The sequence below is a fragment of the Salmo trutta genome, chromosome 13 (assembly GCF_901001165.1).
Source record: "Salmo trutta chromosome 13, fSalTru1.1, whole genome shotgun sequence".
In the NCBI taxonomy this organism is placed as follows: Eukaryota; Metazoa; Chordata; class Actinopteri; order Salmoniformes; family Salmonidae; genus Salmo; species Salmo trutta.
Genome location: NC_042969.1, coordinates 2,354,633 through 2,370,221, shown reverse-complemented (window position 1 = coordinate 2,370,221; position 15,589 = coordinate 2,354,633). Strand labels below are relative to the sequence as shown.

General features: G+C 42.8%; 1 protein-coding gene across 4 annotated transcripts in view; it reads left to right on the top strand.

Annotated features, from left to right (window-relative positions):
- Positions 1–312: 312 nt before the first annotated feature.
- LOC115205052 (protocadherin-19) overlaps positions 313–15,589 on the top strand; it is an 82,884-nt gene continuing 67,607 nt past the window's right edge. Inside the window, exons 1-2 of one of the 4 annotated variants that reach the window (XM_029770621.1) lie at positions 313–3,816; positions 7,594–7,708. In XM_029770621.1, the coding sequence (XP_029626481.1) occupies positions 1,670–3,816; positions 7,594–7,708 (2,262 nt within the window). In that variant the 5' untranslated portion in view covers positions 313–1,669. Of the gene's footprint in view, positions 3,817–7,575; positions 7,931–15,589 lie in introns of all 4 variants that reach the window. The other 3 variants (XM_029770620.1, XM_029770618.1, XM_029770619.1) reach the window with 3 other exon arrangements.

The window sequence follows — 15,589 nt, the reverse complement described above, 5'->3', positions numbered from 1 at the left end:
CCATTATGTAAATGAAGCTTATATCATCCGGATGTCATCAGCAATCACGTGTAGATCAAATATTATGTCGATACATAAAGCCATAGCATCATTGAAGGATTGGAGCAGATCCCAAAAGAAAATGCAGCTGCATTTTGTGCAAAGCCTGAATGCATACCGGTACTTCAAAATAAACATGTAAACACTCCGATTGCATTGCAATGACAAGAAACACATAGAGAACCTGAAATATTAAATATAATAAACATACCAAGAGGTCTAACCGTTATATATATATATATATGTGTGTGTGTGTCTGTGTTAGTTAATTAGAACTACGGTACTAGGCCTGGATCCTGTTCAATCTCTTTAAATACATAATAAACATCGAGTGATAAGTAAAGAAATGTAGCCTATTTATATCCACACTACTTAACCCATTCCATCTACAGCTTTACAAGTGTGCAGGTAGTTGGCCGAGTTTTCGTTGCTGTAGTTTGCCCCACCCACCAGCAAATCCAAACCTCCTGTGTAACCTCTGATTGGTTGAGGGGATTGCGGGTCCTGAGACTGAGCGCTAGGCGCTGAGCAGTGCATTGGGGCAGTGTGTACTGTTGATGCGAGCGGAGCCGGGAGCGCGTATTGGAGTCAACTAGCAGCCTACTGCCGGAAATGTTCATGCATTTTGCTCTGCTGCAAGCTTGAAACGAACTGATTCTTATTGTGACGGTATAACATCCTTTTATCTCTATATATTTTCACAATGGATTTGATATGGACCATATCTCGCCGCGGGATGTGTTCGGTGTCTCCATGTGTGAGATCCAAGGAAATGAATTAGTAAAATAAGCTACAAGACTTTGAGAGAGAGTGAAACCTCTAAATGCTTGCCTGGAAATAAAAAGGTAACTGTGGTCTTCACTAATAGCATTATAAGACTAGTTCCAGCAACAACATCCTTGGTCTACGTTCGATAACTGGACTTTGGCTATTCAGGGGTTTTCTCAATACGGATTCATTTTTACGTTTCAATCGGATATGTGGTGTGATATAATTGCCCAGTGAAGAGGAAAAGTCATTACAACTTGAAAAAAATCGTCAATATGAATGGATGGAACGTATGCGTAAAATCCAGTTTGTCTAAAATGCGCCTTGTGGTTTTGGTACCGGAATCATGACGCTGGGAAGAATTTAACTGGAAAATGTTTAGCCAATTAGTTTATCTCCATTGAACGTTATCCTTTGATATACCTGTTCATCGGATTGTTCCTCCCTTTTGATTTTTAAATGATTTTTTTTTGCATGGTTTTTCACCCTGCATCGAAATGGTTGGGTGTATCGTGTCAATCGCTATAGTTGTTGCTTGATATGAACTGCTCAGATTTACATGTGTAAATCAGTGTTCTGAGATCATTCAAAATGTTTTCCAAGCTCTATCCTCCCCAAAATCTCACGCGTTGCAGCAGATTGGACAATGTGGTTTTTATCAGAAGAGTACAATGAAGTAGACCATATCAATATAATCAAGTAACATTTATATCATATACGAGCCTTTTCTTTTATCAAAACGTATTCCCTGGATAACTTTTCGATGAGATAACTGGATGATTTTGCCCGTTATCTCTGACATGCATAGGTGTGCGTGATCGTACAAGGTCCCAATTAAATATAAGGACAATCAACAGGTACAATGTACGCCAGGGAGATGGATTTTATACAAATTATTTGGATAGTTATTTTATGCTGGACTGGGGTTGATTCTGTTATTAATTTGAAATACTCGATAAACGAAGAGCAGAAATCTGGGTATATCATTGGAAACGTGACAAAGGATGCACAAACGCAAGGATTTGCCATTGCACCGCGAGCGCCGTACTTGCGGGTCATCTCGAATTCAGAGCCGCGATGGGTGGAACTCAGCCCGGCTGGACTTCTCCTCACACATCAGAAAATAGACCGGGACGTGGCTTGCCGACAGACGGCAAAGTGCACTGTCTCTCTGGAGGTGATGTCAAACTCTATGGAGATATGTGTCATTAAAGTTGAAATTGTGGATTTGAACGATAATGCGCCCAGATTCCCCACAAACCACATTGACATTGAAATCTCAGAGAACGCCTCCCCTGGTACCAGGTTCCCCCTAGAGGGGGCAAGCGATCCGGACTCGGGGATCTTCGGTGTGCAATCATATTCGATCACCCCGAATGAGCTCTTCGGGCTGGAGATTAAGACTAGGGGGGACGGGTCCAAGATTGCCGAGCTCGTAGTTCAAAAATCTTTAGATCGGGAGACCCAGTCTCACTATTCATACGAAATCAGTGCAGAAGACGGTGGAGACCCCCCAAAGATTGGCGCAGTCCAGCTCAATGTTAAAGTAATAGATTCGAATGATAATAATCCCGTTTTTGACCAGCCTGTGTATACAGTGAACGTGATGGAGAATTCTCCTATTAATACACTTGTAATTGACTTGAATGCAACGGATCCTGACGAGGGAACTAATGGTGAGGTTGTGTACTCGTTTAACAGTTACGTCACCGAGAAAACGAGAGACGTATTTAAAATTGACCCTAGAACCGGTATTATCACTGTAAATGGCCCTTTGGATTATGAAGCAACCCATATTTACGAGATTGATGTCCAAGCCAAAGATTTAGGTCCCAATTCTATTCCGGCTCATTGTAAAGTCACTGTCAATGTGATGGATGCGAACGATAACCCACCTGTCATTAGTTTATTGTCGGTGAACACGGAGCTGATTGAAGTTAGTGAGAACGCGCCTCGTGGATACGTTATTGCATTAGTGAGGGTCTCAGACAAGGACGCGGGCGCGAATGGTAAGGTGCAGTGTAGACTACAAGGCAACGTTCCTTTCAGGCTCCAGGAATACGAGAGCTTCTCAACCATCCTTGTTGATGGCAGGCTAGACAGAGAGCAGAGGGACACGTACAATCTAACTATCCAAGCAGAGGACAGTGGTACCCCCCCTTTACGTGCCACTAAATCGTTTGTAGTGAAAGTCACAGATGAAAATGATAACCCTCCCCACTTTCTAAAACCACATTACCAAGAGATGGTCCTAGAAAACAACCTGCCTGGCTCATGTTTGCTGGCTGTGTCAGCTGTAGATCCCGATTTGGGCATGAATGGCACAGTTTCATACACCATCGTGCCCAGTGAGATTAAACACATGGACGTAAACACATATGTCAGCATAAATCCTTCAGGGCGTATTTATTCCATGAGATCATTCGACCACGAGTACACTAGGACTTTTGACTTCAAAGTTTTGGCCAGGGACCAGGGGAATCCGTCCTTATCCAGTAACGCAACGGTGCGCATTGTCGTTTTGGATGTGAATGACAATACACCTGTTATGACCACTCCACCCCTGGTAAATGGTACCGCGGAGGTATCCATTCCAAGAAACGCAGGAGTGGGTTACCTGGTGACCCAAGTCAAGGCTGACGACTACGACGAGGGGGAGAATGGAAGGCTGACCTATACCATCTCGGAGGGGGACAGGCTTTTCTTTGAGATAGACCAAGTGAATGGAGAGGTGCGGTCCACCAAGATGTTCGGGGAGCAGGTCAAGTCGACCTACGAGATCACAGTGGTGGCACGCGACCACGGGAAACCGTCGTTGTCGGCCTCTGCATACATTGTTGTTTACCTCTCACCGGACCTGAATGCTCAGGAATCTATTGGACCCGTAAACCTGTCGTTGATCTTCATCATTGCCCTGGGCTCTATTGCTGCTATCCTGTTTGTCACTATGATTTTTGTGGCAGTAAAGTGCAAAAGGGATAACAAGGAGATCCGAACGTACAACTGCAGGTACTGAAAACAGCCCTTCATATCCATCTCATTAGTTTGGTGTTTCAGTCAGTCATGGTTATAGGCCTTTTGATTGTTTTATTCCTCCATATAGGCCTACATTTACGCATTTTCGTACCCATTCATTGGTGTGTGTGTGTGTGTGTGTGTGTGAGTTGTTCAGGCTGGTATTGAGTGCACGTAGCTGTATTTCTAGTGCATGTCCAGGAGCCTGAATGTTAGGCGCCACTAAGGAATGCAGGTGCTCAGAATTGGTAAGCAAAAATGGCTTATGGACTCCTAGACCAAGCGTCCTTGCCTTACTCCTTTTTGCAAATCCTCACCATTACCTAGGACTAATAATCGTGGCTAGATTAGGACAATTAGCTGAATTTTACAGCTATTGAATCTATGGCGCATATTATTCCCAAAGGTTCAAATGGATGTTCTAAAGGAGACAGCATACCCTACCATTCTGTGAGAACGATGACATAATAATTAGCATTATTACTATGTTAATTATATAAATAATATTACTACTGTTACTAATCATAATGATGGAATCAATAATGATCGTCTAATAATAATAATACAATTAATGCCAGAGGGATCTACAACTAATACTACTAAAACTAATAAGTCATCCACCTTTGAACCCACTATGCCTCTATGTATGACTATGCCTCAGAAGGAGACAGACATTATTATGTAGCACATTATTATCTTGATCATCATACTAAAAATAGGCTTTTCTTCATCAATCTGTAAAGCATCAGCTCCCACTTTGATTTCCTTGTGCTAGACCACCTACCACTGTGCTACACCACCTACCACTGTGCTACATTACCACTTAAAATGTCCATATAAATTGCATTTGTGGATTTAACCTGAAGCTATTATCATATTTCATATTTTACTCTGAACATCATTTTAGTTGTGCTGCTACATCAGGCCGTTTCAAACGTGTGGCAATTGGCTGACCGTGTATGGTTCTTCAATAAAGTATGGCAAATGCACATCTCTCAGTAAGCTCTAGCGGATAAAGGACTATTGACGAAAATGCTGGGTTGAGATCCATTAAACACACTGTGAGGCAAGGGTTCCCAACTCAGGGGGCGTGCCCCCCAAATGTGGCGCCAACGTTTCATGGGATGCTCGGGACCTTCCTTGACCTTCCTTGATCTAAAACTACGCATAAATCTGCAATGCTTTAGGCTAGAAACAAGCTGTAAAATGCCAGAGGACGATGGGACTCTGATGCACATGGGAGTATTGGTTTGTCTCTATGACAATCAGATGCTGAGCTATGACCTTCTAAAGTCCAGTAGTCAAAGAAATTGGACGTTGCTTGGGAAGTAATTTTACACAATGTGTGACTCTGCCACTATCATTTGATCCAATCACTTTCTGTCAAAGAGAATACATAAAATTAAGTTGAGGGTTCATATAAATTCTAATTATAAAACATATCTGTTAACAGAACAATATTTGGCGAAATCGGCTCTATACTTTATTTTCCTTATTTTTTATTATTATTATTATCATTAAATAGCCATCCTAAAATATGTCATGGGTCATGTTAAACTACGTAGAATTGCAGGAAATGAGCTTCAAAACAACATTTTCCTAGGTTCCTCAAATTAAACCAAATCAAATTAGTGTTATATTTAATATAGGCTATCTCAATAAAGAATAATTATTGAGTGGACCCTTGGGGAAAAAAGGTTGGGAACCCCTGCTGTGAAGCATAGCCTACAAGAATGCCATTGTGTTGCAGTTTCTTGTCAAATATTGAGTTTCTTCTCCTTTATCCACCTAGAATTACATAAGGTGTGCAGACAACTTTATTTTTCCAAAAAAGGTGTGGACTTTCTCAGGCACACATGGTCATGGATTATGGTTAATATTGGTCACTGTTGATTTAAAATCTAAAGCACTCATGGATTTGCAATATCAAGTGATGGTTAGAGATATCCACATCGTCTTTCCCCAATCCGTATTCTTCAGAGATGTAGATTTGATCAGGGTTTCTCATAGTAGAAGATCACTTTCACATTCAATATTCTATGTACGGTATGGACAGCTGCCCTAGGGCCTCACTTGTTATGTCACATAGCTTCTAGTTTCAAAGTCACATTGTTGTCAACACAAACAGCACACAGACAGTAACTAATGACATTGGAATAAAAACATCTGTTTGTTTTCTGAAAAACCAGTGCTCTTAGAGAGTGAGGCAAAGGACTCTGGACAAAAGTAATTTTATTAAGCCAATTTTAAGGGGATTTAGGGCATTTTATATGTTGTTGTTCTTTCAAAGATGTCTGTCATTGTCACACTGAAAAACATAGCCTACTACATTTCCCAGCACACTCTTTCATTTGGATGTGACCCACAATGCTCTATTTCTGTAATAGAAATACACAAGAAAACAACCAACCAATCAAACAAACAACTAGGCTAAATCAAATAATATCTGCCCAACACTACCTAACCTTCACCTTAAAAAAGAATGTCTTGTGGCATAAAAATCCTCTTCCTGCTGGGTACTTTAATCTATATTGATGTGCAGTGCTCCTGAATAGCTAGCTACCACCTCAAACCTATCCAGTGCTTATCTGCAATTTATTGCTCATTTTTTTTGAGTCGGGAGGATTTCTCCTGTCCATTTTTCGATTTTGGGCCCAGGAGTACTAGAGAGAACAATAACAGAACGATGCGCTCTCTTTTTTGACCCTCACAGTCTCTTCTCTCCCCTACTCAGACGAGAGAGCGCACAGCGCGAGAGAGAAATAACAGTTTTGAGATGCCCCGAAAAAGATAGAGTCCAAGGCTGCTATTGACATTTTATTTTCCAGAATGAAGGCAGGGAGGAACAGACCCGGAGAGCATCTTAAATGAAAAGGAGAACCCATCCAGTAAATACTAAGGATGGGGGAGTCCTACATGTGCATTTCAGCATATGCAGCCAGGGCCTCAAGTTTTATTAGATGCAGGGTAGAAACAAGAGTAAATAACACAATCCATCCAACCAGGGCTAAAAATAGATTCTTGGAGAGTGGGAGTCCATGCAAATGTTCGACATGTTAAAAACTCGGAGGGATTCAAGGGATTCTGCTTAAAATAAAACTTCCCCTCATAATAATTTGCAAGCCTGAATGGAGAATGGAAATTGTCTTCTTCCAGCCTGAGCATCAGCAGCATCCTTTCAATAAAGAATCTCTGGCTTTCTCATTTAGGCTGATTAGAATCAAAATGCTCTGCTCCAGTCAGGGAACAGCTACAGACACTAGTTTCTAAATGAATTTGATTTTACAGTTTTCCTGCACTCCATATTGCCAGTGGGCCTCGCTTGGTAATGAAAGAAAAAAAGGAATTAACGTTAGCAGTGGGGCTGTGCTTTAAATATGATTGCAACATTTGTTTGGTGCTCTTCAGTATTGTCTGTTGTCTTGTTGTTGCTGTGTGTGTGTGTGCTTTTGTGGTTTGGCATGTTTGCATTGTGTGTGCTTGTTGTTTGTGAGACATGTCGACTGTGCCGGGCATGCAAACGCAAACAAATGAGGGATGATGGCTCCATTGGTGGCATGGGGAAGGCGGTCACTTGGGGTCACTTGAGCATGGCTCCTCTCTCTCTCTACCCTGAATGCCCACCAATGAGCTGGCCACCACCACGGGACCTTTCGGTCAGCACCCTGGCATGGCCGGGCAGGGCGCCTCTGACTGAACGGCGTTTGCCTGTGGGCAGATACAACAGAGCACTGCTTTATTGAGTCTGTTCAGTTTCTTCTACTTGCGCAGGGTGGCGGAGTACTCGTACGGCAGCCAGAAGAAGTCGAGCAAGAAGAAGAAGCTGAGCAAGAACGACATCCGCCTCGTGCCGCGCGACGTGGAGGAGACGGACAAGATGAACGTGGTGAGTTGCTCATCTCTCACCTCCTCCCTCAACTACTTCGACTACCACCAGCAGAGCCTGCCGCTGGGCTGCAGGCGCTCCGAGAGCACCTTCATCAACGTGGACAACCAGAACTCACGCAATGCTGCACCCAACCACGGCAGTTATCAGCAGCACTCCTTCGCCAGCGGGCAGGGCCCCCAGCAGCCTGACCTCATCATCAACGGCATGCCGCTGCCTGAGGTGAGACCAATCTTAGTTCGCTCTGATCTGTCCCTGCGGCTTGTTGCTGCTGTGCCAATCTGTGCCAATACCCTTGGGAAGAGGGGGGACAGAGGGTGGATGTACGGGGTTGGGTGTATGGGACAGGGGAGAGTGATGGTTAAGACATGTCAGGGCAAGGTCATATGTTGTAGAAACGTACCAGATCATACGTCTATACCCTCAGTGTAACGGTACATTTCCTACTTGTTTGAAATAGAATCTGATCAGCCATGTGTGGTCTTGTGTGTTAGTAGCTGCATTTGAGAGAAATAAATCAAGGCATTTCAGAGGTTTACCCAGGTACAGGGATTGACCTGTGGATAAGAGCAAGCCGTGCCAAGCGTGAATTTGGAGGCCTGACAAAATTGATTATTTGGCTTCCACCTACCTGCCTTGTTTTTTGTGAGCTGAGCTATTGCAAAAGAACAGGAGTTTGAACACCTGCCAGACGCATTGACCCGGCTAATCAGCTCCACCACATGTGGTAGAAGAAAGAATAATCATTGCTTAAATGCTCCATGTGCAAACAGTGCGAACGGCCCAATAGGCTCCAGTGTTAGTCATGCAGTCAAGGCCAAGGCTGCAGCTTTGCACCCCACGCAGCCAGCTATTATTAAGCTATAGTCAACTCACTATGCATAGGGTTGATTGTATTGACGTAGCGATGTATGGCTGAAGACAGCAAAGGCCTCGCTCGAGTGGGCTATTTAAGCTGACAAGAGTGTACGCCGACTAGCTGGTCTTTAGAGTATAGATTTTTGCCTCTATGCCCTAGTCTATTGGATTCCTTGGACATCCTCTCTAGCTTGACCTACTTCTATGGCCCTCAGTGGGGTAGGGGGTTCTCACAATCCTGTTCAGTCCCAAATAAAGCAACCCCACCTATCACATATTTGATGACTCCAATCCCCGTTTGACATTCAGTGAGAAGAAGGGTGGAAAAGCCTAAAAACAAAACCAGAAACATAAGAACAGTTATTGAGCCATTGATTGGCTGATCCACTGAGGATCTGAGCTCCTATCGGATCCCGCGGGGTCGATGAGGCCCCACTTACAGCCATGCTGATTTACTGCAGACTGTCTGGGACGGATGGAGCCAGAGAGAGGGGGAGTGAGAGGGAGGGAGAGGAAGAGGGAGAGAAAGAGAGGTCCTGTAAATTCAAGAGCTGGTAGGGGGGAACAAGTGCATGCCGCCATGCCGTGCCCAGGCCTTTATGTACCCACAGGTAGCATTCAGGTCACAGACCTCTCCATGAGCAAAACGCAGGCACAAAGAAATGACTGTGTGGTTGTAAAATCCAGGTGGAGTAGCCTGTCTTGAAGGCTTAAGCATCCAATAAAAAAAATAAAAAATTCTTCGGGATTAGGGAGGCCTTTATATGTTTCTGTTAATGAAAAAGAGAAGAGAGGGAGACAAATAAGGTCTGAGATTCTGATATGCAAAGCTTGGAGGTGTCTGATAGGGATGAGTTAGGGGATGGAGGAAAGGAGGGAGGGAGAGTGTCTTAATGCCAGGTGTCTGGGCTCCACCGTGTTTGTCATTCTTTTTTTCGCGTTTGTGATTGGCTTGATAAAGGCAGAGGGTCTGTTTAACATGCAAGCTCTGTCGCAGCTCCGCGTTCCACATGACGTTGACAAACATCCCTTTGACCGCGACCCTGTGCATATTTCCTGTGGACAGACGGAGAGAGGAGGTGCTGATTGTTAGTCAATGGGAGAGAGGGAAAGAGGGAAAGAGGAAGAAAGATAGATGATGAGCTGGGTGAAGAGAGAGAGAGAGAGGCATGTGTGTTTGCATTCTCCCCCTCAAGCAGGCTGCAGCTAAAGCCAAATATTTATTCTCCATTATGACATTTAGAAGACAGTAACTAAATATTCACACATTGCTGTTAAATTACAAAAAATGTTGTCAAGTGCAATTGCATAGCCATTAATGTAGAGCGCAAACAAACAGTGCATCTGTGAAATGACCAATAATAGCTCTGTCACGGTGAGCAAACCCACTTGACTCCACAAGTCCACATTTTCACGAGGTCTAGCTAGGACACAGGGGCACTTTTGTGATTAGTGAGATTAGTCATGCTTTATCCTCAAAAACGTTTGTCTTCACCCTGGCCCGAGGGCGCTCCTGTAATCATCTGTGAGTCAACCACCGTTTTACAGTTTTACACTAGGGCATCATATTTGTTTATTTCCAACTTACTGTATGAACTCTAAGCCAAGCCTCATGGAATAATGGCATTAGGATTTGAATGAGAGAAAAAAAAGAATAATCGAAAAACAGGAGAGTGAAAGACTTCATATGTAATAATGAGGATTTGATTTTAGGAGATTCATTAATGTTATAGGATTTGTGTTATTGGTGTATATGGGTCTCATCAGCACCCAGTACATGTATTAGGTCTTTTTGTATTTTTCCACCTTTATTTAACCAGGTAGGCCAGTTGAGAACAAGTTCTCATTTACAACTGCCACCTGGCCAAGATAAAGCGACAAAAACAACGACACAGAGTTACACATGGAATAAACAAACGTACAGTCAATAACACAATAGAAACATCTATATACAGTGTGTGCAAGTGAAGTAAGGAGGTAAGGCAATAAATAGGCCAATAGTGGTGAAGTAATTACAATGTAGCAATTTACACTGGAGTGATATATGTGCAGATGAAGATGTGCAAGTAGAAATACTGGTGTGCAGAAGAGCAGAAAAACAAAAACAAATATGGGGATGAGGTAGGTAGTTGGTTGGATTAGCTATTTACAGATGGGCTGTGTACCTGCTGCAGCGATCGGTAAGCTGCTCTGACAGCTGACACTTAAAGTTAGTGAGGGAGATATAAGTTTCCAACTTCAGTGATTTTTTGCATTTCGTTCCAGTCATTGGCAGCAGAGAACTGGAAGGAAAGGCGGCCAAAGGAGGTGTTGGCTTTGGGGATGACCAGTGAAATATACCTACTGGAGCACGTGCTACGTGTGGGTATTGCTATGGTGACCAGTGAGCTGAGATAAGTCAGAGCTATACCTAGCAAAGACTTATAGATGACCTGGAGCCAGTGGGTTTGGCGACGAATATGTAGCGAGGACCAGACAACGAGAGCATACAGGTCGCAGTAGTGGGTAGTTTATGGGGCTTTGGTGACAAAACAGATGGCACTGTGATAGACTGCATCCAGTTTGTTGAGTAGAGTGTTGGAGGCTATTTTATAGATGACATCACCAAAGTCGAGGATCGGTAGGATGGTCAGTTTTACGAGGGTATGTTTGGCAGCATGAGTGAAGGAGGCTTTGTTGCGAAATAGGAAGCCGATTCTAGATTTAACTTTGGATTGGAGATGCTTAATGTGAGTCTGGAAGGAGAGTTTACAGTCTAGCCAGACACGTAGGTATTTATAGTTGGCTACATATTGTAAGTCAGAACTGTCCAGAGTGGTGATGCTAGTCGGGCGGGCAGCGATCGGTTGAAGAGCATGCATTTGGTTTTACTAGCATTTAAGAGCAGTTGGAGGCCACGGAAGGAGTGTTGTATGGCATTGAAGCTCGTTTGGAGGTTTGTTAACACAGTGTCCAAAGAAGGGCCAGATATATAGAGAATGGTGTTGTTTGCGTAGAGGTGGATCAAAGAATCACCCACAGCAAGAGCAACATCATTGGTATGTACAGAGAAAAGAGTCGGCCAGAGAATTGAACCCTGTGGCATCCCCATAGAGACTGCCAGAGGTCCGGACAACAGCCCCTCTGATTTGACACACTGAACTCTATCTGAGAAGTCGTTAGTGAACCAGGTGAGGCAGTCATTATAGAAACCAAGGATGTTGACATGGGTTGTATTATCCTACTTCAGAGAGAGATATTTTTAATAGTACTTTATTTCAAGCTAGGTGTACTAAGAAACTACATGGTAAAATGGTAGCTAAACAGGATTAACCTATGTATTACCAGCTGAGAGTTGTTTGGTTGACCTGCTTGTGGTTGTGGTTGCAGATTAAAAGACTACATGTTGCTCGTTTAATTTCTTCTTCTTCCATGGCTTAATTATAGCAGATCAGTTGGTGGTGGAGACAATTAGACAGTAAAGGAATGGCCTTTGGCTATAACGTGTTTTTGAATGGGTAATGTGTACTACTATGGCTTTATTTTATCTCCACCTGTGATTCCAGATAATGAATATAGCAGGAAAAAAATAACTTATCTCTGGTATTGATTCAGTTTACGCCCATCCTTATGCGGGAAACAGATTGCATATTTTTTATTTTATTGGGTTTCATTATGGTGTTCAATGAAACAGAAAAAAGGGAGGCAGTCTTTGTGCTCCCTGGTGTTAAAGTGTGAGACTTTCTGTGGAGAAACTGTAAGCAGACCTTTATTTTTTGCCAAGTTTAGTTCAATGCTAATTGAGGTAAATTCACATCCAGATGCTCCCATTCTGTTACCTGAAAGATGGCTACATAACTAGCTATTTTAAGCATATGGCATATGTCGTACAGTTCAATTTCGGGCTTTCTGCAGTGTGACGAGTTTAGGCACTTGGAGAATTTGGCAAAACAAAAGGCATTTCTGTTACTGTGTCTTGAATTTGTTCCTCTCACAGTCAACAACAGAACTCCATGCTGTAAACAAAACCAAGGTTGCTAGCTACAGCAATTTGTTAATCACTAACTGTATTCTAAGATAGCTTGAAATAGCTTACATTTTAATATTGCTGCAAGAGAGGCGATAGGGAGTGGTACTGGGTTCCATAATCTACATGCCTGCACATCATCCCACCCCCCATGCAATCACTTCACATCAGGACAATATGCACAGAACACATTCCAACGTGCCATATTGAGGATGCAAAGTAGATGTCATGCTGTCAACACATACTACACATCTGCTGTGCCTGCCAGTCACCTTCCACCCCCCACTCTTCCTCACTTCTAATGTGTTGTCATCATGTCTCCTTGAAATATATAGGTTGCTAACTGCAATTAGCAAACTTACTAAGTAGCATTTGATCCAGCATCCAAGCCTGAATGACCAGAGACACGACAATATGCTTGGACTTGAGGGCCATTTCTTGATTCCTCTATTGTTCTCATCGGTAATGTCATTATCTTTTATATGGCAGAGCTGCGGTCTTTGTCATTGTCCTAAATGGCACCCTATTGCCTATACAGTGCACTACTTTTGACCAGAGGCCTATGTGCCCTAGTCAGAAGTAGTGAACTTTAAAGGAATTAGGGTGTCGTTTGGGACACAGACAAAGACTGCAGCTCTGCCATAAAAAAATATAATTACATTACCGATGAAAACCGTAGAGGAATCAAGAAAAAACCCTCAATTCCAATCACATTGTCGTGTCTCTGGTCATTCAGGCTTGGATGCTGGATCAAATGCTACTTAGTCAGTGTGCTAATTTCAGTTAGCAGTCTTGATCATAATCTTGAGCTATTGCTAATCAGATTGTGCCTGACCTATTGCCTCTTACTAGAGTGTTGGGTCTGGTTTGACTGGCACAACACAAACTCAAGCCGCTCTACGTTTAGTCTTTGATCTTGTGATGTTTCCATTGTAATTTGATGATCCAAGCCCCCCGTTTCCCTCCCTCCATCTCACTTAGCTTTTCTGAGAAAAATGTCTGTCTTCTCTAATCTGGTTGCCTTCCTCTTTAAGCCACTGACTAATACATGTGACAACACATATGGCGGGCTAATATGTTGCGAATTACAGAATTTTACATTTTCTATGACTCCCATTGAGGCAACAGACTAGGGCTTTTGTATTTCTCTAAATTTCATCAGCCTAATCCAATTAATCATCGCTAAATCCGTACGATAAAGTAAAGGTCAAAGCATGCTGTCTCGTTGAGGGGCTTTATGCTGAGAAGAAATCTCAGTCAGGCTCTAGGAAAAAGCTTTGATGGGGAGGACCATTTAAACAATTTCAAAAGGGGATTTTCGATGCTCAGGAAGAAGAAAAGAGAATAATCAGGTGGTGAAAAAGCTAAACAAAGATTTTACAGAGTGGCAACTGACGGAGTCTTGGCTGCTTGAACTTGAAATGTTGAAATGCTAGTGTGTTTTATCTGTTGAAGGAGTTGGGGGCGAACCTTTGCGTGCTTTAATGTCTCCTCTTCAGAGGGATGCGAGAGAGTGAAGCATCTTATCTGAAGCCCCTGATTGAGTAACAGGCAGATGAGCGCAGGAATTATAGCGAGAAAGGTTTGATTTGTGAGTGAGCCATGGATTTGGGAACGCTCTTGCAAAACCATCAGTCAGTCTGACAGTCAGCGACACAAACAAGTATTTCAACATTCATGCAGTCATGTACAGTACCAGTCAAAAGTTTGGACACCTACTCATTCAAGGGTTTTTCTTTATTTTCACTATTTTCTACATTGTAGAATAATAGTGATGACATCAAAACTTTGACATAACACATATGGAATCATTTAGTAACCAAAAAAGTGTTAAACAAATCAAAATATATTTTAGATTCTTCAAAGTAGCCACCCTTTGCCACGGTGACAGCTTTGCACGCTCTTGGTATTCTCTCAACCACTAATGCTTTTCCAACAGTCTTGAAGGAGTTCCCACATATGCTGAGCAGTTGTTGGCTGCTTTTCCTTCACTCTGAGGCACAACTTATACCAAACCATCTCAATTGGGTTGAGGTTGGGGGATTGTGGAGGCCAGGTCATCTGATGCAGCACTCCATCACTCTCCTTCTGGGTCAAATAGACCTTACACAGCCTGGAGGTGTGTTTTGGGTCATTGACTTGTTGAAAAACAAATGATAGTCCCATTAAGCACAAACCAGATGGGATGGCGTATCCCTGCAGAATGCTGTGGTAGCCATGCTGGTTAAGTGTGCCTTGAATTCTAAATAAATCACCAACAGTGTCACCAGCAAAGCACCCCCACACCATCACACCTCCTCCTCCAATCTTCACATTCACCTACTCTGCGTCTCAAAAATAAATGGCGGTTGGAAGCAAAAATCTCAAATTTGGACTCATCAGACCAACCGGTCTAATGTCCATTGCTCATGTTTTTTGGCCCAAGTAAGTCTCTTCTTATTATTGGTGTCCTTTAGTAGTGGTTTCTTTGCAGAGATTTGACAATGAAGGCCTAATTCAAGCAGTCTCCTCTGAACAGTTGATGTTGAGATGCAGTTAACTCTAATGAATTTATCCTCTCCAACAGAGGTAACTCTGGGTCTTTTTTTCCTGTGGTGGTCCTCATGAGAGCCAGTTTCATCACGCGCTTGATGGTTTTGCTACTGCACTTAAATAAACGTTCAAAGTTCTTGAAATGTTCCTGAATGACTGACCTTCATGTCTTAAAGTAATGATGGACTGTCGTTTCTCTTTGCTTATTTGTGGTGTTCTTGCCATAATATGGACTTGGTATTTTACCAAATAGGGCTATATTCTGTATACCACCCCTACCTTATCACAACACAACTGATTGGCTCAAATGCATTAAGAAGGAAAGAAATTATGGTTCATTGTCACCTACCTAGCTAGCTACATGTCTTAACAAAAGACTTGTCTGAATGTGCCAAAGCGCAGAATAACTGATGAATTTACGAACGCTCAACACGTGTTGAATATGGCCGGTGTCAGTAAATGTCAGCAAAAAAGCATCATTTAAT